The 23,005-nt window shown below is 41.0% G+C and overlaps 4 protein-coding genes across 11 annotated transcripts in view; 2 read left to right on the top strand and 2 right to left on the bottom strand.

The window, feature by feature from the left end:
* Positions 1-1,807: 1,807 nt before the first annotated feature.
* Positions 1,808-14,457, top strand: LOC128891601 (uncharacterized). Of its 5 annotated transcripts, XM_054151211.1 has the most exons (6): positions 1,817-2,334; positions 10,889-10,982; positions 11,847-12,032; positions 12,928-12,945; positions 13,649-13,817; positions 13,990-14,457. In XM_054151211.1, the coding sequence occupies exons 1-5, from the start codon at positions 2,155-2,157 to the stop codon at positions 13,792-13,794; spliced, it is 624 nt and encodes a 207-aa protein (XP_054007186.1). In that variant the 5' UTR covers positions 1,817-2,154; the 3' UTR covers positions 13,795-13,817; positions 13,990-14,457. The 5 variants fall into 5 exon arrangements, 4 of the variants coding, with proteins under 4 accessions (XP_054007185.1, XP_054007187.1, XP_054007186.1 ...); XM_054151212.1 differs by having other exon boundaries at positions 1,809-2,334; positions 13,649-14,457; XM_054151213.1 differs by lacking the exon at positions 12,928-12,945 and having other exon boundaries at positions 1,836-2,334.
* Positions 14,458-14,472: 15 nt separating this feature from the next.
* On the bottom strand, positions 14,473-16,194 carry LOC128891598 (surfeit locus protein 6 homolog). Its single transcript, XM_054151206.1, has 4 exons — positions 15,956-16,194; positions 15,825-15,878; positions 15,238-15,740; positions 14,473-15,149 (listed from the first exon to the last, which is right to left on the bottom strand). The coding sequence occupies exons 1-4, from the start codon at positions 16,071-16,073 to the stop codon at positions 14,928-14,930; spliced, it is 897 nt and encodes a 298-aa protein (XP_054007181.1). The 5' UTR covers positions 16,074-16,194; the 3' UTR covers positions 14,473-14,927.
* A 79-nt stretch (positions 16,195-16,273) lies between these two features.
* On the bottom strand, positions 16,274-17,872 carry LOC128891599 (uncharacterized). The gene has a single exon (XM_054151208.1). It carries the CDS (start codon positions 17,443-17,445, stop codon positions 16,567-16,569), a length of 879 nt encoding a protein of 292 aa, XP_054007183.1. The 5' UTR covers positions 17,446-17,872; the 3' UTR covers positions 16,274-16,566.
* Positions 17,873-18,112: 240 nt separating this feature from the next.
* Positions 18,113-23,005, top strand: part of LOC128891595 (homeobox protein extradenticle) — a 39,167-nt gene continuing 34,274 nt past the window's right edge. The window contains exons 1-2 of one of the 4 annotated variants that reach the window (XR_008460872.1): positions 18,113-19,929; positions 20,540-20,613. Coding sequence is in view for 3 of the 4 variants with exons in the window: in XM_054151202.1 (XP_054007177.1) it covers positions 19,697-19,929; positions 20,540-20,613 (307 nt within the window). In the remaining variant the exon portion in view is untranslated. The remainder of the gene's footprint in view (positions 19,930-20,539; positions 20,614-23,005) is intronic. The other 3 variants (XM_054151202.1, XM_054151200.1, XM_054151201.1) reach the window with 3 other exon arrangements.

A 23,005-nucleotide genomic window follows, 5' to 3' on the forward strand; every position in this document is an offset into this window, starting at 1 on the left:
GCGCCAACTATGCAAAGGTGAAACGAAATGGTAGTCGAACGTAATTAGGACGAGATACCCTCTTGGAATCGCGAAAGACCCTCAAATTTGGAAGCTAAGCCTAACGGCCTCGGATAAGGGAGCAAAGTTTCACCCTCGTTCCTGCGGCGATCGCAGAATTCTCGTCGAGAAAATTTACCGTCTTTCCAACTTCCGAACGTGTACAGCTTTAATCCGACCATTAAGAAAATTCGATGTAATGTATAACACCTCGCTTCATTTAATAACTTGGCGACCATGGAAGCTCAAAGAGAGGAAATGTTGCCTTTGACATAGTAGAAAAGCTTGTACTAATTGAACTTGTGCTAATGGAACTGCCTTGCAGACGCTGGAGTAACCGTAATTCCTCTGGAATCGTTGCAAACTTATCGTTAGTAATGACTTGGAGCTTAATCGTACATCTGAAATTCACTTTCAAAGCGGCGAATACATATCGACTTGATATGCTTCGGACGAGGGAACAAACGAAATTAAAGTTCATTATTTACTTATTCGTGTCTTCTCTTTTTTGAGAATGTTTTTAAAATTTGAAACATGGCTTACTTGAAACTGAGAATTGATTCAATATTAATTTGTAGGAGTACGTGCAAGCTTGGCTACGAACATAGAAGGTATTTCCAACGATTGGTCGAACCGATAAGTAAACCTTGACACGTCATCGCCATTTCGATGAAATTGCTGTACCGAAGAATAAGAAACGGCAAACCAATTCGATCGTAGAACAAACTTATTACGGGATATCTCGAAAAGCGACGAGCGAACATTTTTCATCGCAACCTCGGTTACAGCCACTAACGGTTTCCTTCGCTTTCGAAAAGAATGTGCCATCGCTTCGTCTACCGTGTTCTGTTAAAATCCCTTAATTAATCGGCGACAAGTGAATTTCACAGGTCGTTCGCGTTCGCGTCCACGTATATGGGTCAGTTGTATTTTTCATCGCGGGAATAGTTTGTGAAATAAACCAGCGCTGGGGCGAGGCTGGTAGTTGGTAAATAAAACAGTATTTCCATTCTTGTGGTTACGAGCCAGAGCAGGGAGTACACGAGGTGGTGAAATATACAGGATGGGTCGTTCGAGACGGGTCGTAGAAGGGTTAAAACTGTAGTAAAAGTAATTAATCGAGATCCGACATGTATGTGGAGCAGAGGATTCATTTGGTTTCTTAAATATTTCATAATAGGGGAACGACATTCTCGCCAAAGGTTTCCTTTCAACGTCGAGAATGTCAGCATCCTGGCGTCGGCATGTTGGAATTTCAGGTCATTCGTATACGAGAAAGTTCGTAAATGACGCGTACGGTGAATAATCGCAAAACCTACCTACTACGTATCGCGAACGTGCAAGTTTTGCTACGATTACGTTTCACGTTTAAATAAAACGAAATCGACTCTATTTCTCGTTGGCGAAATCAGACGCGTTAATTAAGCTTCGTCGAACTTTAGTCGATTCGATTCGAGTAAAGGATAGGCAGCCGGATAAGGAGCTAGCGTGTTCTCCTAAACAAAATTCGACTCGCGATGCTAACAATCGAAACGGAAATTTGCCACGCATAGTTTTGTTTTCTTTAGAAGCTATCGAATTTGGTTTAGGAGCACGTTCGACTCCCTTATCTGGCTGTAATATTTTAATTGATTCCGCTTTTGGGAGCATTTGCGGGCGCAGCTTCCGTAACCAACTCGGGGTGCTCGAGGAACGAGACCTAGAACCAATTCCGTACATGTAGCTGTTCGAGTGCCAACGTTTCAGGGGTAAGTGCACTATAAACGTGTATTCGTATGTACATGGTTTACGAACCTGCTATCCGAGCTGCTCGAGAAATCATGCAAGTCTAAATGTCCCCCAGATCTTCGCGACCTACTTTCCCGCGATTCGGTACCGTAACAAGAAAACGAGCCTGGTGAGATAGAACGTTCGAAGTGACGTAACGTGGTAAATGGTTAATCGAGTTTCCCTTAATATCGCCGGAAGAGGTACACGTTTTTAGTTTGTATTTCGAACAACTTTTGGTTGAAATTTGAATGGACTGTGCCGATAACGGATATCGGTCGAACGCAACGCGGAAAGGTGTATGCGCGATCAAAGTCTCGGAAAGTTGGAGAGCCGTAGTCGGAGCAGATGGAGCTATTCGAGCGAGCCGAAGGGATGGTAGACAAGAGGAACGGAAGTTGCGAGATGTGGACCGATGGCCATGTACGATATAATAGAACCGTGCAGGCTTTTCCGCGAGTGGAAGAGGGAAGAGGACTGAAGCCGCGACAGCAGATAAACGAGAGCCAGCGTTCGTTCGGGATGTTGGTGCGCGTCCTGTGTTCGTTTTCATTCTCTGCTCTCGGCCTGCGTCGTCTCGCTTTCGCGTCCGGTTCGATTTCCTTTTTTCAAACCGGCTGGTCACGCGGAAATGGAATTGGCCGGTTCGTAACGTCCCAATGACTACCGCGGATGCTCACCGCGACGATAGCGCGATATCGCATCACCGAATCGCGTAATCGATACGATACAAAACGCGTCGATGAAAAGGTTGCTAGAATCGAGGGAAAATTGGAAGAACTTATCAGGGGATAAAAAGCGTAGCTAATTGTTCTCACGGCGCGACGGATGGAAAGGAAACGCCGAGAGCGGAAAGTACGAGGGTAAAAATGGAGCCATCCGTCTTTTCTATGTTATACTTTGCGCGTTGATTCGCCACTGCTTCATTCAACGTCCGTCTCTTCCGCTGACATCGATTAATTAACGCGATCTTGACCTGCGCTTTCAAATCTCTACGGTACGTTGTTCCTTACGGCTAAAAAGTTTGGCTGTCTTTAACTAGATGGATATTGATTTCACGCTCTCAAAAATCGAGCACGTAGCCGCGATTTTCCAATTTTTTCAGTGCTCTATCGGTATTCACGGATGAGAGATCGCGAGTACGAGGAAATAGGATTTATTCGAACGAATATCTGCGATTGATTGTTCCGAGTCAGTGACCTTTCGTATTATTCGTTCTGCAGATTTCTTTGAACCCATTGAAAAGGACCAAGTTTTCCGATCGAGAACACGTTTCCGCGATGTCGACTACTCGGAAATTCGCCTAAAACTTGCTATATTTTCTCGGAATAGAATCTCGGTCACGAATTCGCTAGATACGTTCAAGAGATGATTACGCCGGGCGCGGCGTGCTCGAGTCTGAACGATCACGTTGCGTTTTACAACTCACGCTCGGCTGATCACCTTTCATCCGAAAATATGCCAACGGGGGGTGCGCTTTAATGTTCGCGAGCAAAAAATACGAATCCCCGATTAATTGGATCCGAAATACAGATCGGATCGTGAAATCCAGAGGCGGAATATCATCGACTGATTCTATAAACTTGTCCCAGTTTCCGGAATCACCCTGTATATTCCACTCCCATTTTTTTTTTCTAGTTATTATGCTCGCGTTAACCCAGTTTCCGTGCCCGTTCCAACGTATTTGGCAAATCAGAATCGTATTAACGCGATAAACCAGTACGTACTCTCTTATCGTAAAGTAGCTACTCGGAGGAAAATCGGGAATCGTTGCAGATCTTGCTTTCACTCTCGTTTCGTTCCTATCTTGCCGTCCCTGTTTCAGAAAAATCGACCTCGATGCCTTTGCGAAATTAATTTCCACCGTTTTCTGAACTATCCAGATGTGATATTCTATGGTAAAGCTGTTGGTCTAAAGAAACGAATAGGGAAGGAAAAAAAAAGAAAAGTTTCATTGTTCCGAGTTGAACGACTCGATCCCATCGAGCAACACTGAATTTTGAGAACAATTGCTAAGGTGACGCGTCCGCGCAGTCTGTTAATTGCAATTGCACGAGCAAGACTGGGACAAAGGACACGACGAGAAGAAAAAAAGGCAAACAACGAAAGGAGAACTGTCGTAGGTCGAGAGAAGAAACAGGGAAAGAGGAACTTGGAAGATCTTATGGTAACAATAGGGTAAAAGTAGGATGAACTTCTTGATTCGCAAAAAATTACGTTACTTTGATTAAATGATATTTATGCTACGAGCTAAGAGAACTCACTTGAAAACCGTAACAATTTTTATAAGTTTCCTTTGTAAAAACAGTCTTTTAATTCTCCAGAACGAAGTTATGCACCCTTTGGCAACTGCTGCTCATACAAATTAAGCAACCGCAATTCTATCGCGTTTACGTTACAATTACGAACTTTCACAGTTTCCACTTTTGAAATATTAAGTTTCTTGCGTTAAACCGACGACTACTAAACGATCCTACCGCAAAGAATTAAATAAATAACTCTTCGAAGCGATAAACTTCGAAGAAGCTACGAAAGCCAAGACAAGTTCCGCGAGTGCTTTTTTGTCGGGTTTGCCAACTTTTCTGCGCGTGGACGAGAAGTTACAGTTAAAGTTACACCCACCCGTGAAACCGAAAACGCATTTAGGGTATCGATGACACGCTACGTTGTCGGTCGTCGAAAGTTTTAACTCCAAAACAACAATTAACGAATCCCGCGATGCATTCAGGATAGAAAGCGTTGGTAAAATTCGTTACGGAGCAGCAGAGCTGAAAGGTAATTAATTAGGTACAAAATTTAATCGAGGTTGTCAAGGTCGCGCTCGTTAAACAGTGTTACGCGAAATGCCTAATTTTGAACAATTTGTCGGGTAAACAGCGCATAATTGATGGAAAATTAAACGGAACATCGAAGGTAAAGTGCTTAGTTAGTCGCAAGCTCGTATCATACGCGCGGAGAATGTAATCGGGAATCGAATATTCTGGTTAATGGAACAAAAATTCATATGATTTTGCGATATCGTCTAGGTACGTAAATAAATGACGTCCAAAGCAATTATCGCGCGATGCGCGAAAGCCAATCGGAACGTTAAATGTTTACCGTGAAAAAACATTCGTATACGAAGAACAGCTGAAAAATATTGGGTTTCGACGCGATGTCGCAAACGGACGAAGGATAAATCGCTCGGATATTCTTTCGTTATTTCGCAGTAGGTTTAATCAAACGTGTAAAGTTTGTTGCTTTTTTCAACCGGTCGAATTATTCTTCCAAGAATAGTATTCAATTTCATCGAGCGGTTGGCAGTCTGTTTTGAAACTCAGGATTCGCATGCTTCGGCTCCCTCGCAAATCGAATAAACTGCTGTACATCGCGGCTGGTAAATTTATCGGGGCAATTTAGAGTCGAATCCGAATAATCTCTTCGCGAGTATTCCCAGACGGAACTGATCGGGCATTGTTCTCAACTTTGTCGGAATATTATGCGATTAATATTCGTACCCTTGTTTATCCATGTTTCGCGATGCTTATGAAAGTCAATGCTGATTCACGAGAACGTGCAACTCTCGATACAAGGTATACTTCCACTTCCACTGTATGGTCAAGCATTGCACGGAATCCCGTATCCGGAATCCGTATCTCGGTTCGTTAAAATGAACGCGACGAACCTAAACTCATTCTCTGGAACGTAGTTTGGTTCGTTTTCGTGAACGTATACGATACCCATCATCGCGGCGACCATAAAAACGAATCCATTAAGCTTTAGTTGAAGCCATTACTCGCCTCGATCCTATTATCGTTCCTAAAGTACCCTCCACCGGTTTACCTTTCTCTATTATCGCGACACTTTTAATTCACAGGATCACGACGCGTTAAAAATTGACGCGATTACTTTATAATCGATCCCTCCCACGAGTCTCCGAATTAAATTATAGGATTTAAAATCTTCTGGACAAGAATGGTAAACGTATTTATAAACGTTCCATTTCATGTTTCTCGGGAGCTATACGAAATACAGTAGAAGAAGTGGACACCTTCGGAAGTTTTAAATTAATTTAAATTAAAAGGTACATCCGCAGAAGCCGAGTGAGAGATACAAGAGATTTTGTCGGTGGCATCAAAGTTAATTTCGTTCTCTCGACTGTCTCGGAATTTAATACTCTCGACAAATGCATTCCACCCTAACGATATTTCTCCCGGCAACTTTATTTCGAGTCTGAGAATAACTGAAAAGAATATTACGGTCCCAGCTCTCGGACGGAAATACTGCTCGACAGATTTCAATTGAAACATCTTGAAAACATTGAAGTGTTTTTTACTCGTGTGCTTATATTTATATTTCGTTCTATACAGCAGGTATGTAGATTGTAAGTTTTGTACGACTCGCGACTCGTTGACGAGAACGACGGGAGCGGGATGTTTTGGTCCACGAACCGAATATTTGATTTCGAATGCGAGTCGTGTCTGAAATAGAAGGGATTAAACGGAAATTGGAATTCCAATGATTGGGAATTACATCAGCATTCACTGACCATGGAGAATTAAATATTATGATCACGATTGGAAACGTGATACGATTTGAGAGAATTTTGGAAACGGCACACCGCTATCGGAGATGAAATGATGCATCTCGTTCAGAAATTTACGAAAAAAACGATCGACTAATGGTCGAGAATATACTGCTAAGCGCTAGTCGTAAAAGGAAAGATGCCTAGTTCCATTTCGAAATGAAGTAAATGAATTATACCTTGTAGCGTGTGCTATCGTCGATTCATTTCGTCAGAGCTGCGAGCATTATTCAACTATCGCGTTCAATCACCAATCGATGGGTCGATAATCGGAGATAATTATTCGCATACTCGCTGGATTATTCAGTGGATGAACAATCCGATACGATGATCAGGCAATAATACCGGTTGCATTGAAAGCACGTAGCGGCCGAGGTACTATTCAAAATTAATAAAGTTTTATGACCGAGCATCGATATTCGAAACGCATTCTTCGTAAACTGCCGTTCTACTTTTCACGTACTAGTAGTTTAGAATATAACGCTATTTACGATCAAATGAATAAAGTTCTCGAACTGAATGCGCATACGATCGATCAGGCCAGCCCAGTTTCTATTTCTACACATTTTCGTTCGATTTAGTCCTATGTTCAATTTAATACGTTATCCTATTTAATCATTTTCTCATGGTACCGAAAGATGATCAAAGAAGCGACGAAGAAATTGATCGAAGTTCGTTAAACAAGGGCGCAAACTGAAAATTACGCAAGCTCGAAAGACTGAGCGGAGAGCTATTAAAACCATTAACACCCTAATGGTTACGGGAAGGTTTCCACTTTCCACGAGGTCATCTAACGGATCCAAGGTTTATGGACAGTCTCCGAAAATTACGACGGTACACGTGAGACGCGTTGTGTACACGCTACATCGTACAGTGCACACTGCCGAGAAAATTGCGTCTACATATCACGTTAGGAGACGTATATCAAGCACGAAACAAGCAAAACAGTTCTAGACTCCTCCCTAAAGCCATTTTTACCGCGAACATTCGAAAGCTGGAACGAAATACTCGTTGGAATTTTCCTCAAAAAATATCCAACTCATCGCTGTAACACTCCCGGTGGAAAATACCACTGTTTCGAAAAGCTGTGGCTTGACGAACTCGAAAAACATATTCCAAGTGATTATAGCGATCCTTTCGACAGCTTCCTCGCGTAATCTTCGATCGTGCTCGAAAAGGATCGCGGCGTTATCCTTTGGATCAACGAGAGGTCCACCGAAACCTCCGATCCGCATTTGACCACAGAGACAACGTAGCAGGCGTTATGCATTATTAAACAAGTGTCGCGGTGACTTTCGAGGAGAAAAAACCGATCGAGGGATACCGAGAACCCTTTGTTCTGCATTTTATTTTCCTGTCTGGAATAAATTTGCTTCCGACACCGACATCGACGCTGACAGCTTGATGTTCACCACGCTGGAAAGGATGCGATCTTCAACATTTACGGAACGGTGTTCGTTACGCGAGTGGATACAAAAGAAAACAAAAAATATACACCCGCGCGAGTAGATACAAGTGGTAAATATCGTTTACCGTCTAGCGAGAGTATGGCTTGTTTCGTGCTTTCTGTTTATTGGTTAAGACGCGACTCGGAACTACTCCGTGCTAAATCCGAGTTGGAGTTCCGACAGAGTTGGAGGCTTGTGTACGCTAGTCCCAGCGTTCAAATTACGTCCCCAAGATCGGCGTGTGTGATTCATGGACACGGATTTGTGTAATGGAATTCCGAACAGATATACCACGTTGTCCTATACAAGATGCTGCATATGCAGGATCAGACTCTATCGGATATCCAAATAGATTCTGACCATTTGCCTTTTAGAGTCCCCTTCGGTTTTCCGGTAAACCCCGATACATGGATGAAATATTATTGGAAATATTCCTACTTCTTTTCTTTCGTTTTTTCGTTATAATACGAAAATATACCTAAACCCGGATACTTAAAATTGGGCTGTTTCCGTATCTCTATCCCTCGATATTTCGAACGTGATCGAACGCGACCGTAATACCTCTAACTGTGATTTCTTTCGTGAACGAACGGAAAATGCGCCGAGACAAGGACGATTCTCTTTACCGAGAGATCGATCCAGTTCCAGCGTTGTCAGCAATGTCGACTATATTTCACGAGACACCAGCAACGTCCATGCAAAAAAGAAGGATTCGATTTCCAGCTTTCTCCCGAGTAGGAAACCTTTAACAACACGAACACGGACTGCCAATGAAGTTCCTTCTTCTTAGAAATAGTTAAGCGCGGCAGAAATTCAAAGACAGAATTTTTTCGATTATGTCTCTCGAAATCACGACTCGCCGACAATTGAAAAACTTATCGCTCCTCGAATAAGACGAATACTTCCTGCAGGACCTATAGCTCGCTAAGGCTCTCGTGAGAAATACGAGCGCGTCGTGCCGAGACGTCGTTTACTCTACGAAAGCTCGCCATTAGTGGCCGAGCACCGCGAAAAGCTTATCGCGATTACCTTACTCGAGTATTCACACCGGGATCCGAGCCGACCATGACGTTTGCGGCTCGAGCGCCATGGCTGCAGGTGAATCTGACAAGACAGAGACAAAGGATGATCTCGTTGGCACGGATACGATACGCCAATCCCACGTCTGTATACACCGACTATGATCGAAAACGTGCCTGCGGTTGTTGTTCCTCGCCGTGGATCGATAGCATTTGACTCTTTTAATTTACGTCATTCGCGAATACCTATCGAAATTGCCAACGTTTTACGCACGCTGATATTCTTACCGAGTTTACTGTTTTTACTGTTCGAGATGAATAATAAGGAAACTCTAATTCTACTTTTCGATCGTGTCGCATAGTGTCAACGTATGTGCGTGCCGATAGCATTTGGAGGTTTTGCTCATCAACCAAAGAAGGAATAAAATGGTAAATTAACGAGGTAATGACAAGGATATCGACAACGATGCAACGAGAACGCAACGTGATACACGGCTCGAATATCAATCGCATTCAGAGCGAGATTAAGTAATTCCTTTCATGTTTTACATCACCTTCCGTAAACGTTTTTGACTGATTATATCGTAGAGCGTTCCTTTAATTCCACTACGAACAATGTTCACCGTAACGACCGCTTGTTTAATTAAAAACTTTCGTTCGATTAATCGTCCAAAAAGATTGAAAACTTACCGCCACCGCGCTTCATTTGAGACGACACCGTTGATCCGTGGTATCGTTATCGAAACACCTCAACCGTTAACTTCGTTTTATGGCCGCCTTCGATAATCCCTCGATTACCCCAGTCTGCTCGCGTACGCCTCGTTTGGGGAGAAATGATTCGATTAATCTTCGTCCGGTCGACAATTTTCTTTAAGACAGTTTAAGGTATTACACTCACCCGATCGATACTCGAGGATTCCGATCGTTCTTTATACGGGATTTGTATTAATTCCCTTTCAACTTCTCCATTAATTCCTTCCCAATTTGCGGTATGATCCTCAAGCTATTTCCATTTTTACCTATCCGTCTCTCTATAGGTAAAGTAGTCGTAACAGGAACGAGACAGGGTAGGTCTCGAATAGAGAAAATTGTTTGCTGCTTCGGAGCTGCCTCTTTGAGGTACGGTAACAGCTTCTCTCCATCGGAGTTCAGCTTCCCAGGGGGCTCGTGTTCGACCAGGCTCTGCCCGTGTCGAGCGAGGACACGTATGTAGGACAATTTATAGAGGCAATATTCGGCGAGCTGGTAGCACAAAAAGTAGACGAGGGCTAAATGGAAGGTGAAAGTACGGATATTTGACGCGTCTCGGAAACGAAACGTTCGGTTCCTCCGAGTAGCATCGAAGGCTAACGAGAAACCTCCGTTTCGTTGACTGGAGATTAAATACCTTTACTTATCGTTACCGGAATTACCCTCGATTCGAATGAAATTATTAGATTGCGTTTCAATTGTCTTTCTTTTTAGCTGCCAATACGCCAATGTTTCCAACTGTTTCTCGACTAAAATAAAATAAAATAAAATTAGAATTTTTGTCGTATATAATAAATACATGATTTCAAAGTACTTAGAATATCAGATATTTGTCTATTTACCAAAATTAAAATAATCCTCCGCGGGGAATAAAGAGAGAAAATCGTACGAGTTTCCGCGGAGACAAACGTTTCCACCCTTTCTCGATATTCGCATCAGCGCGAGCGTGTCATTATTGCTTTTCTAACAGCGAAAAAGAGAAAGGGAAAGGAGAATGGAGGCTGCGGAACAAGTGTCGCAGAGATAAAGGACAGTTTTCGTTTCGAGCAGTTGAAAAGTCAATTCTCGCGACGTATTGTAGGTCTGCGAGCTTTCCGCTAATACGCTTATACTTTCTTCTTGTGAAAGGGGATCGCGAGTGAAAAGAATGCTTCAAGCTCTGTGCTACGCGATATTTGATTTTGGTATAAAGCAAACAAAAGTCACCAGCCCGCGAAAGACAGGCCGAGAAGTTAAATTATCACCATCGAAGGTGATTTCAAAGCAAAAGTCTAGAATTTGCGATTTCTCTTCTGTTCCAGGTCAGGAGAAGTATGTCGGCCGACGTGAGGGCGGGACGCCCAACGATGCCGACGATTCCGCAGACAAGGAGAACGATTTTAGTGTATCCAACAGGTGAGATTACACGTCTTGCTTGTTTCGTATACGTTTATGCATAATTTGCAATTAACATTCTATTCAAGCCCGCACCGACATCGACATCGGACAAATTGACTCCGTAAAGTGATATGAAACGAGCATTAGTTTATTACAGTGTAGTTTCCGCTTCTCGGACATCTCTCTTGTAATATCGGTAAACATAAAACGCTGATCATAGAAAATAAACTACGGTGATTCAACGTTGTACACTATGTGTGCGCGAAATATAAATTACGATCCAGCTTGGATCCGATGTTACGGTGTAAATCTTGATTCAATAGACGCTACTGGGCGATAACTGAAACGCGAGTCTCATTAAAACCTCGTGCTGCTTATCGTTACGCTAATAACAAGTTGAGCTCGCGTATCAACTTAATTCAGCAGCAGCTATTGTCTGCGTTGGAGTATAATATATGCTCTAATTGTACTTTTAAATGCGTAAATGTTCGCTTGTTTGTTCGCTCCAAGATTCGGTATTGCTATTCAACGCTGAAACTTGTTGGTTGCACGAAGTGACAGCTAACCACGTCACTTATTCGCCGTTTCGGCTAGTTTGTTTAACAAGTTAAGCTCGCAGAAATCGTCTCGAGGACGAGAATAATACTGCTTCGTTAAGAGCCTAGTTACAAATCGGGCGAATTTGGCGTCTATCCAACGCAACCTAGAGAAATAATAGACCATACTACGTTCGCGTATACTATTCGATCGATACAGGTATATTCGAGATTAACCGAACAAGTTTGAAGTTCGAAGTTCCAAAAGTCTGACGAACAATTTTCGAAGTTTTCCTTAATTGATCAAATCCATTATCATTTTATAAAAATCAGTCTATTTTCTCAGTGACTCCGGAGAGCATCATCATTCCGATAGTATCGTGCATTCTCGGTTTCCCATTATTGGCATTGATGGTCATCTGTTGCTTAAGAAGAAGAGCGAAGCTCGCAAGAGAACGAGCCAGAAGAAGAAATTGTGATTTGGATCACGGTGCCCTCAGTCTCGTTCGTTTCAGCCCTGTTCATCGTTTAGGTGAGTTTCATCGAAAAATTCGGCCGTCCTCCGTACTCTTATCCTTTAAATCTACTTTCCACTTCCGTTCTTCAACGCGTCACGAAGGCACACTGACACTTGGATTTAACGAAAAATGGATGCACTTCTTCGGTACTCGTTGTCCACTGTATTTAATCCGCGTTAGAAAAATGTTGAGAGGAGTTTCTCGGCAGATTTCTTTCTATTGCATTCAGCAAATATTAAAAGGCTCGTTTCGTTCTTCCGTTGAAAAAGATAGAGTTCATCGCGGTGCAGTGCTATTGTTAAATTCGTAATTAAATCGTACGGATCTTTAAGTGAAATGTTTTCATGTGCGCACACATCATATAACGAAAATGGAACGAGGTCACGGAACATTTGTATTTTAGAACCGCCCTCCTCCAGCCAGCCTCTTTACAGCTATATCGTAGCTTCCGTGGTCGCTTTTCTACCTAGAAACATCGAATGCACGCGCACACCTATACAGTCCTTGCACTGTAGCAAATGAAACATACATTTACGCTTACGTTTTCAAACTCACTGAGAACAGACATCGATATACAGAGTGTCACACATCTAACTTTTATTCAACGAATAACTGTTAATAAACAGTTGTTTCCCTTTTACTTGGTATCTAAGTAATTTCATCTAGGTAAGAATTTACCAATTTCTGGCATGATGCACTGCTGGTTAAGGACGGTACTATATAGAGAAACTGTGTACAGCGAGCCTAGATTTACGGGCCATGAAACTTGACGAATAGCGTCCCTTTGGTCGGTGGTAAATTCTAGTATCGATGTGCATTTGTACTCCGAAAATTAATCAATTTCGCTGGAAAAGTGTACAAACTGAAATATACAATATATCCATTATTTTATCATCCCGTCAAGCGCAGCGCCTAAAGAGGATTTAGGTAAAACTTTTTATCAGTTTGATTATTGCCTGATTTCGTCTCTAGAGACGTTAGGAGTTTATCGTAATCGCTGCGGTTCTTTAATGCGCAATTACTCGCTGTTGCCGCTTATGCCGTATAGCTGAAATACAATTTTATTCAAGTTTCGTCGAAAGCTGATAAAGACGCGCCATTTGAATGCGTGAAATGAATTAACAAGGATGAGAAGAATTTGTCGCAGTACCGCAAAATTTTGGGTATTTGTAAGCTGTGCAGAAACGCATTTATGAGACATTTCCTCGCTGGTATATAGCCTCGCCACAGATATTTAAGTATTATAATTTTACGCCAAACGTATCGTGAAACTTTGCTATATCTTGATATGGCTCTCGATGCGGAAGCATGAATACATTATTTAATAATTCGTAATTCGCATGTAACCGATCTTCGAGCACTTGTTCTGTAAACGTAGCGTAGCGATGCATTGAAACGGATCTTGCATACAACAACTGTATTTTAACGATTATCCGATTGAAGGATAAAATTTGAAACGCGTAATGATATCATTAGAATGCATTTAGTCGATCACACTATTCTATTGCACACTTTGATTCGCAGACTTGCTAGTGGACATTTATCGAACGGAACGCTTATTACTCGATTTTCTTTGAAGTAATTAGACGTTAGTTTCGTGGTGTAATCAAATTTTGTTTGTCTGCAACAGCTGGGATCGATCGTTCGACGAGAGCGGTATCATTCCGGAGCGATCGAGGATCTAGAGCCTTCTCATCGCTGGATCTAGACACCGTGGTTGAAGAGAGGTCGGATCCTGAACAGAGCACCGCACTGGAACTCAGTAGTCCAGATTAACATCTAACTCTGGTACCGCCAAGGTCGGATTTCTGTTCGCCCTCTCCATCTCATTGTCAGACGCTATGCCACAAACTAGATTCGATAAAGAATCTTTTTCTTTATTCTTCTGGCTGGAAAATATTAGCAAAGAACTATACGGAAAATCACAGACGAGGTTTAGATTTTATATTAACCTATAATTTTATTTCAAAGGTCTTCTCGACCATCGACGACGGCGGTACCATTACCGGTAGACCACAATCCACTTTGGACGACTTTGACATACGCTAACGCCATGACTTCTGCTCTGGAAGATACCTAGCAGGAGGTTGCAGAGGGCGGTTATATAGAATCTCTCGTCCTCGACTTGCCCATCATCTACTAAAAATCTTCGAATGAAGACATCTATTACGAGAAGTCGACATACAAGATTTATCGCAATCAACTTGACGATCGCAAAAAGTGCCATAATACAAACTGATTATAAATGATATAGACATTATAAACGGAGATACAAAACTTTATAAACAAATTTCGCACGCGTAACAGAAATTAACGTCTACTAAATTTTTTACTGACATAATTGTACAGCACGTTATATGAACATACTGCTTTTTACATGACAATTATTTAACAGAACAACGCACGTATATGCGAAGGATGTACCAGTGTAAATAAAAATTTGTTAACATCGTGTACAAATAAAGATCAAAATGTATAAATAAAGCATATAAACCATCGTGTTGGATATGCAAACAACTATCCTATTTTGAAAAAACAACTCATATTTTTATGTATCTTACGACTAATTTGCGCAATATTGATAGTAAAAAGTAGTCTGTAAATACATATCAGGTATGAAATGTTCATAATGATCGATGTTTCTTTTAGAATTTGTAAACTGAATAACAGTTTAATCGTGTTAAAATATTAATAACGAAGCACAATAAGTTCCTCAAGGGAAGGGTATGCAATGGAATATCACTTTGTATAATTTCATCTATGTTTAACAGCTACAAATCGGAATTCATAATTATCCCGTTGGCATCCGGCTTTCGTTGTTTTTAATGCAATAGAGTAGACGATGCACGATATACACGCAAGTCTTATATGATAAATGACTCTACTCCGTAATATTTGATATATTACATTTAAAACCCAGGCATCACCCGCCCCTTTTTAGTAGCTTTTTTTAATTTATTTAATTTCTTATCTTTTTTTCGTTTCATTATATTTTCTTGACGTTTTTCTTGCCTTTCTCGAATACCTTTCTGCACGTTTTCTAACCTAGACTCCCATTTCTTAGCGCTATGTTTCTTTTTTTGTTCATTTCTGTTTATCGTTCGTTTTAATAAGTCAGGATCGTCTTTCACCTATAACAGAATAACAATACAAGATTTTAAACATACTGTTAAAGTTATAAACGATACAACAAATGAATTTAAATATTTCTTTGCTTACTTTGTTACCACTGGCTTTTGCTAAAACCGATTTCCATGCTTCTTTTTCTTTAATTTCTTCAACTTTTTCTTTTTCACCTGATTGCTCCATTATCTTCAATTTTTCTTTTTTCTGTTTCAACTGAAGTAAAACTTTTTTGGGATCTTTTTCAGACTTGGGTGGTTTCTTTTTAGTTCCAATTTCAGAAAAGTCAAACTTACTGAATACCATTTTGCCTTCCGAATTAAATATGGGCTTTGGTCTCGGAATTTTTGGCATTTCCCCATCTTCTTTTTTAATTTTAGATAAACCTGTTGCATTTTGTTCTATTTTAATTAATTTCTTTCGCAATAAACGCTCTTCTCTCTTAGACATCTTTTTCATTTTGTTTTTCAAATTTTTCTTTAACTGTTTGCCTTTATAACCTAGCCTTTTTACATTTTTTAATCCTTCAAGTTTAGCATGTAGTTCTTCAAAGGTGTTCGCTCGTTTCGCTTTTGTACTCGAATTTGTGAAAACTTCAGCTGTAAAACAATAAAAATGACGAAACTAACCCTAAACAGATATGTTTATATTTATAGTATATGTAATTATCAACGAATATAAACCTTTTGACGTAGCTTTTACATTCTGCGTTGCTAACTTATCTTGTTCGTCTGAAACTAATAAGATTTCAACTTTTATCATTATTGAAAATATCATAAATATTTCTAAGGTTAGGTATTCTATTATATTTTACCCAATTTAGATACAGGCAAAGGGGTTTTTGAAAATATTTGTACAATAAATTCGTTTTCTTTTTGTAGTAATTGCTTGACAAAACTCTTGTCAAATGGTTTTGACATTTTTAACTGCATATTCCTTACAACACACGTGTACGATATACAAATGTAAATAAAACACAGCGTCACGAGTCACGAAACAGCAGACAACGAACACGTTTTCAAACTTCAAAAATTAGTTACTTTTACGTACAGGTTAGAAATTGTTTTCTACTGCGCAAACTCGTAAAGGAAAGTGTTCAAGACTATAATAATTTTGAAGTGTAGTTTTTTATTTGTTACAAAGGTCATTTTTATTATTTCATATTATTCATACGTAGTTAACGGCTAAACTTTAATTATAAATAGACGTTAAAAATGTTTTAATTATCAATTATCTTGACGGATACCACTATTACAGAGTATCCCTAATATGTTATTTAACAATAATTCAAACACAATTAAATAATTAGCATCGAGTATTACAAATTCTTAAAACATATATGTTACAGAATATAGAGATAATTAAAACGGTGCTACTGTATACTATAGAAACATCGTTTACATTAAGCACTACAACATTACAACATTACATTACAAGAGACTCCAATAGTAATTTTTGTGCTCTTAAAACGATAAGATTCTTTCCAAGCAGGACTTTTCTATCAAATTCTTTCTCAGTGGCTAATGCTTCTTCGTTTGATTTGAAATAAACATGGCAATATCTTATGCTCGTTTTTGGTATCATCAACATAAGCGACACAGATATTGGATTATATTTTTCAAAAAGATGTAATATATAATGTATTCCTAAATTTGGATGGATATTAGCAACAACTACTTCTTGGGCAGGTATAGTTGTCTCATTGTTGGACAAGAAACCTTCATTATTATACGTTGTATGTTTTTGGTTGTTACAAATCAGCTGTGGAATTTCATCTTCTTCATACGACTCAACACCCTTTGAAACTTTATGATTCCGAGATAATGCATACTTGTGGGAACATTTGCTATTGACAATGCTTCTCATCGAACTAATGCTAACATCAGAGGAATCGGTTGTACTGCTTCCTTCCTTATGTTCCATTTTGTTTCTAAATTTATGTTCGTTTCCATATTGTAATTGTTTGTTGGACTCACATACAAAATGATTTTGATCATTCCTCTCTTTATTCTGTTTATGTATGGTTTTCTTTGCTGGCTGTTGTTTAAGTATTTTATTCTTATGTGGTAAAATTCTTATGAACTTATGATTTTTTAGACCTTCGATGCAAAGTTTAACCTCTTCTAAATTTCCATATCTTACAAAACACAATCCATGAGTGTTTCTACGATTATCTAAAGACAGAACAAAACCATAAGCAGAAAATATTTGGTCAAGTTCCCTTAACGATATTCCTTTGTCATTAGGAAAATGTATAACATAAGAACCATCTGATTTTTTATCATAATATTGTTCTATATTCATATTCGAATAAAGTATTTCAAATATATCACAATACGGAGTTTCTTTATTTTTGTTGTGTAGTTTTGTTTGCAGTCTTTATATTACAGTTATTGGTTATATTACTGTGAACACGATGAAGATTTGAATATATCAAGGTATTCAGCAAATTTCAATGTACAAATTTTCAATAAATACGTCATAAAATCGACATTGTAAAAATATAAATGTGAACCCTCAAACTTGAAGTAGGGACACAACGTATAAACAACACGATGGTAACTTTGAAGCGAGGTTAGATTCGGTGAGGTTTAAACCAGGTCTAGAATACATATTGAACAAAAGCGTAGTGTTGTATCGAACAAGTGATAGACAACAGTGAAGAAATTGTTAAAAACAAATGTTAAAGTTCATTTTCGATCGAATCTCTTTTTTATCGTACATCAGTTACTTGGCTATGACTCGACGAGAATATTCCAAGAAAAAGTAATAACTCCTTAACTTGTTATTCTGAAAAAATAAGCAATCATTGAAACGATTAAAATTCCAAATATAAAGTAATTTAAATATCGAGTTATAGAGCAATTAAATTTGAAAATGATTCAAAATTCCGATTGGAATTTATGTTTTCCCGCGTTAGAAAAATGGTTGAGTGCGTAGCCATGTTTTTGCGATGAACTTGCGCATTACCGGTCTCGTAATTTACATTTCTCGAGCACGAAGTTCCTTCATTTTATTCGCACGGTATTCGTTAAGGCTAGATTATCATTATACATACTTTTGTTTTTGATCATTAATTTTTCGACAAAACTGTATACAGTAATGACGTAAACTCTTACGATTAAATGTTAGTGGTGATGAAAAAAAAGAAGTCGAAGGAATGGGCGGAGTTTGCGCTTGTCGGGATCCAAGGTAAAATACGTCAACTTGTTTGAATAAGATAACCAACAATTTTCCAAAGGATTTACGAATGGTGCGTGAAAGGATCAGCTCCGACATTTCTTTATCGAGATTTGGAGAAATTTGGAAGGAACGTGGTACAGGTTAAGAAGAACGGATTGAGAAAAGCGGCGAGGTTGCGTCGTAAATAAAGTGGATGCGCACGCGGACAATAACACGCGAGAGCGAGTGAGGCAACGCTTTGGTTAAAGAAGGAAGGATATGAGTCGAACGCTCTGATTGGTCGAGGCGGCTATAATGGCCGCCGATTGGCGCACGCACGCACGAACACCAGGTATTCGATACCCACACGGACGCACGAACACGAGCGTGGATCAGGAGCGTAGCAGTCGCTCGCGGCCGAGAAGAGTGAAAAGAGCGACAGAAACGGTCGGTCCGCGCGTTGCCTTGTAAGGCGGAGGGAGAGTTGGTGTGTGACGTCCGTGCGCGGATGGCTCGAAGAACGCCGATTTTCCTCAGCTTCTACAACGTATCCTCGCCAAGCGGAGGAAGGAGCGAGTGAAAGGAGAGTGCATGCGAGCCGGGCGCGACGCCGACCCTCGACACAATCGCGTATACGTAAAATTCGACAATCCGTCAAGTTTAAAGCTGCCGAAAGCTGCTCCGTTTTCATTATCCTCGTAGCGTGTATACCAGTCTAGAAACAGATTATTAGACACCCAACGACTCAACGTGAAATATCCCTGATGGTTAGAAGACAAGATACGAAGACGAAACAGAAGTAAAAAAGGGTAACGGAGCATCCGGAAAGGTAGAGATAGAGTGAAAGCCCGAGCGAACAAGCGAGGGACGGAAAGTGACCAAGAGAAGCGAGAGCGAGTAAAACGCCAAACAAGATACGTAAGAGACAAAGGCCACGGCGGCATAACCTCCAAGCGATCCGATCGTGCCGCGCATTAAGAGGAGGATACCCTGCTTTGTGGATCGCCTAGAAGGAACATTCGGTATACATTATTTGCGAGAGATTATATTTTTACAAATGCATGCCTGCTGTCTGGGCTTCCATATATGAAGTGTCGCACGAGTGAGATAGAGAGAAAGAAAAAGAGCACGTGTATGGAACTTATTTTCCTCCAAGTAAAAGAGGAGTCGTCGTCGTGGTCGTCGACGTCGACGTCGTCGTCAAGTGAAAGAGCGGGACTGTTGTTTGTACGGTCGTGTTTTTCCGCGACACCTAGTATACGATAGACCATAGCCCGCGAGTGTTGTCTGCTGTGTGAACAAATTCATTCTTCCGACGGCACAAAGCAACCGAGAAAAAACAGGAATAGTTGAGAGGCGGCAGATAATATTCTGAGTGTGTAGTCCATCGTTGATGGATGAAACTAGCAGGATGCTGCAACACGGTGGATCAGGTGTTGGTCTAATGGGAGGGAATCAGGGCCAGGGGGCCCAAAACACCGCTGGCTATGGAAGCATGGGTCCTGTCGATGGAACTGCGACGCAGGGTCCGGATCAAGCAGCCGAGGCTAGAAAACAGGATATCGGTGATATTCTCCAACAAATTATGAATATCACTGATCAGAGTTTGGACGAAGCGCAAGCAAGGTAAGTCTCATTAAACATCCCATCAGCCGCCATTTTTTAATATCGCCAAGACGTATCATTTGCTGGTAGAGTTTTTTTACGCGACATTTTACGTATCTTTCTATTTTGTTGAAATATTTCCTTCTACGATAGTTTATCTCGCGTTGTTTTCGTTAAAGTTGTTACTCGAGAACACACTCGTATTGTCTGGTCGCGTTAAATCTATTAGTATATCGAAACGGCAATGAAAACAGGTTATGTTGATCGCTTTCAAGTATTTCACGGCGCGATTTCGTTCTCGGGGAAAGTAAAGGTTATATTTACGATCCTTTTTAAGATTTTATAGTACCCGGTGAACCGTTAAATGACAAGTATAATACTTGTATTGGTAATGACAAGCTGTAATGCAGGTTGCGTAGAACGCGCGATAAGACTCGGTTTATCTTCACACCATTATTGGTCCACGATCGTGGAACGTTTGCGAAAACGTCTCGCTTCTTTCTTACGTTCAAATAGGCCGCACTTGAATTACCTTTATTTTCGGATTCGTGTTTCGTTATCGTAAATGCTACAGCGCACTAGGATTTTCAGCTCGACGTATGATTTACGGTTTGTTCGTTCGTTTGCCCAGGAAACACACACTGAATTGCCACAGAATGAAGCCGGCCCTGTTTTCGGTTTTGTGCGAGATCAAGGAAAAAACAGGTAAGCTTCGTTGGTTTTTACTCTCTTATTTAATCCAATCCGGTCGAGTTACATATGTCGAAGCTGCTCATGTGACCGTGCGTCACAAATCGTGATCCAATATTTACCGGTGTGTCGCGACCGTATCCCATAAATTAAAATACGTCAGTTGACCGGAAAATCTGCGGTTTATTCAGTAGGTGATCGAGTATTAATGAAATTGTTCAAATTTTCATAAAAATCGAGGAAAGAGTATCGAACAATGCGAAGTAGTCTTTATAATTTAGATTTCGAATACAATTTTCTCGATTGCATTTCACTCCGTTTATCGAACGCGCTTCCATAGACGTCGACTACAATTCGTTACGTTATCGTTATTCGCGGTATTCGTTCCAAGTTATCTGTGGTTATTCGATTCTTGTATCGCTAGTCACCATCTCCCGAAACTCACGATAAACGACTACCGATTAAATAGACGCCGACGAGATAAGAGAGAACACTCCATAAAAGTACGGACGATCACCTCGTAACTCGCATGCACCGGTCCGCCTCTCGCATGCGAGAAGTTCTAAACAATCCGAGAAATTCCTACAACGAGAGATCCCTATCTTGACTCCAGGCGAGAGGAGAGAGACTGTTGATACGTTTCGGACGCGCGGTGCAGGCTCGACCCCTGCGCCCATTCGAAACTCGTAAACATAATTTTTATGCGATGTTTGGATTACTTTTACGCGCGGATCAAGAGACCACGAAACGCGCAATTATTTTTCGGGTGCGAGGGGTGGCTGGCTGGATGGCTGGATAGCTGGATGGCTGGATGGCTGGCTGGTTGGCTTGGCCCGAACCGACAAGGGGTGAAGAAGGGAGAAGAGCAGGAGGTGTGTGGGTCGGCTACCCCAAAAGTAGTTTCTGCTTGGTCGTTTGATGGGGGTGGTGGGGCCACCACGCCCCTCATGCTAAGCCACCCTCTTTCACGTCGTTCCGTCGTAAGTATATGTGTATATCCTACACACATTTTTCTCTTTCTCTCTTGTTCCAACCCTGGCTACCCTCCCCCTTCGGTAGCCAGCTAGTCTTCTTTCTCGCGACGAGGGTGGTATTGTGCTGGTCGAGGGTTCGACGTCGACGACATTCCACGTATAGCGTCCGTTGTATATGTATCTCCGATAAAAATTCGAAAGGGAGACTACTGGTCACATCGTCGCGAAACGATGCTCTTTTTCCTGCAGGATGATTCCAAAAGCTGAGAACTTGTACTTTTTCAACCGAATCGTAGACAAAACGTTGATTACAGCTGATTCGATACAAAGATTGATAATCCATTTTTGATATTCCTCGTTAGGGATAATAACGTAACAAGAAAGACTGATGGTCGAGTCATGATCGTTGATAAAACGGTAGGAGATTCGCGCGTTTCCGTTGTTCCTTAGTCGCATAATCGACCTTTTAACTGGTTTGCTTGAGTTTACTCGAGCATGAGTAGTCGTTCTTCTGGCGATTTCTCCGATACAAAGAAAGTGAAACAGAGTCGGGAACGTAAAGAGGATTTACCTACAGAAAAAAGGGGTCCAAGTATGATGAGCGCACTCGAGAGGATGAGTCGTTTTAATGGTTCCGTATTCTTTATGAGTTGCGCTAAGTATATACACGCGCGCGCAGACAGATGCATACATGGGTGACTGGGCGTCATGTGCGCGCGCGTAGGTCGGACGAAGGTACAGAGAAAAATGTATAGGGTAGTGGAGAACAGGCGACGAGGGGATGGAGAGAGAAAAAGAGGCAGGCAAGGCTTGTAGTAGAGTTTATGGGCAATGGCTGACGAGGCAGTGAAAAAGTACTAAAACCAAGAGGAGCAGATAAACGCTATGTTAAGCAGACCGTTTTACCAGCCATTTAATATAATCGGCTCTCTCGCGGAGCTCGGATAGCTTCGACTCCAGGGCTGTACCGAGTCAGATTTCTCCCCATTCGACACTTTTTCCATTCCCTTTGTTCGTTATCGATAGATGCAGCTACGGTTTGAACCCGCCGTCGCGTCATTACGAATTCTGTGCTCTAATTGTATCACGGCAACGAGCGTTACATCTTCAACAAATAATTTAAGAACGTATCTACTCGAATTAACTTAAAACAAAGCGATCGCGACAATGTCGCATTGTATCGAATATACCTAGCTGATAAATGCATTGCTTTCCTCGTCCACTACGCGAAAGATCTACTTTTAATGGACTTGCCTCCCATTTGAATAATCTTGCATCGTGATTGATAGTCTCGCAGCGTTAGTCCCCAGGCGGTGACGATTTGTCACGGTCATTCGAAGCCAGCTACTTTTCGAAACACGATCATCTTCGAAAACCTGTTTTGGACAACCCCGTTTAGGTCGATTTCCCATGAGATGCGCGAGGATCCCGAA

This window comes from Hylaeus anthracinus, unplaced genomic scaffold, assembly GCF_026225885.1.
Source record: "Hylaeus anthracinus isolate JK02 unplaced genomic scaffold, UHH_iyHylAnth1.0_haploid 12002, whole genome shotgun sequence".
Taxonomy (NCBI): domain Eukaryota; kingdom Metazoa; phylum Arthropoda; class Insecta; order Hymenoptera; family Colletidae; genus Hylaeus; species Hylaeus anthracinus.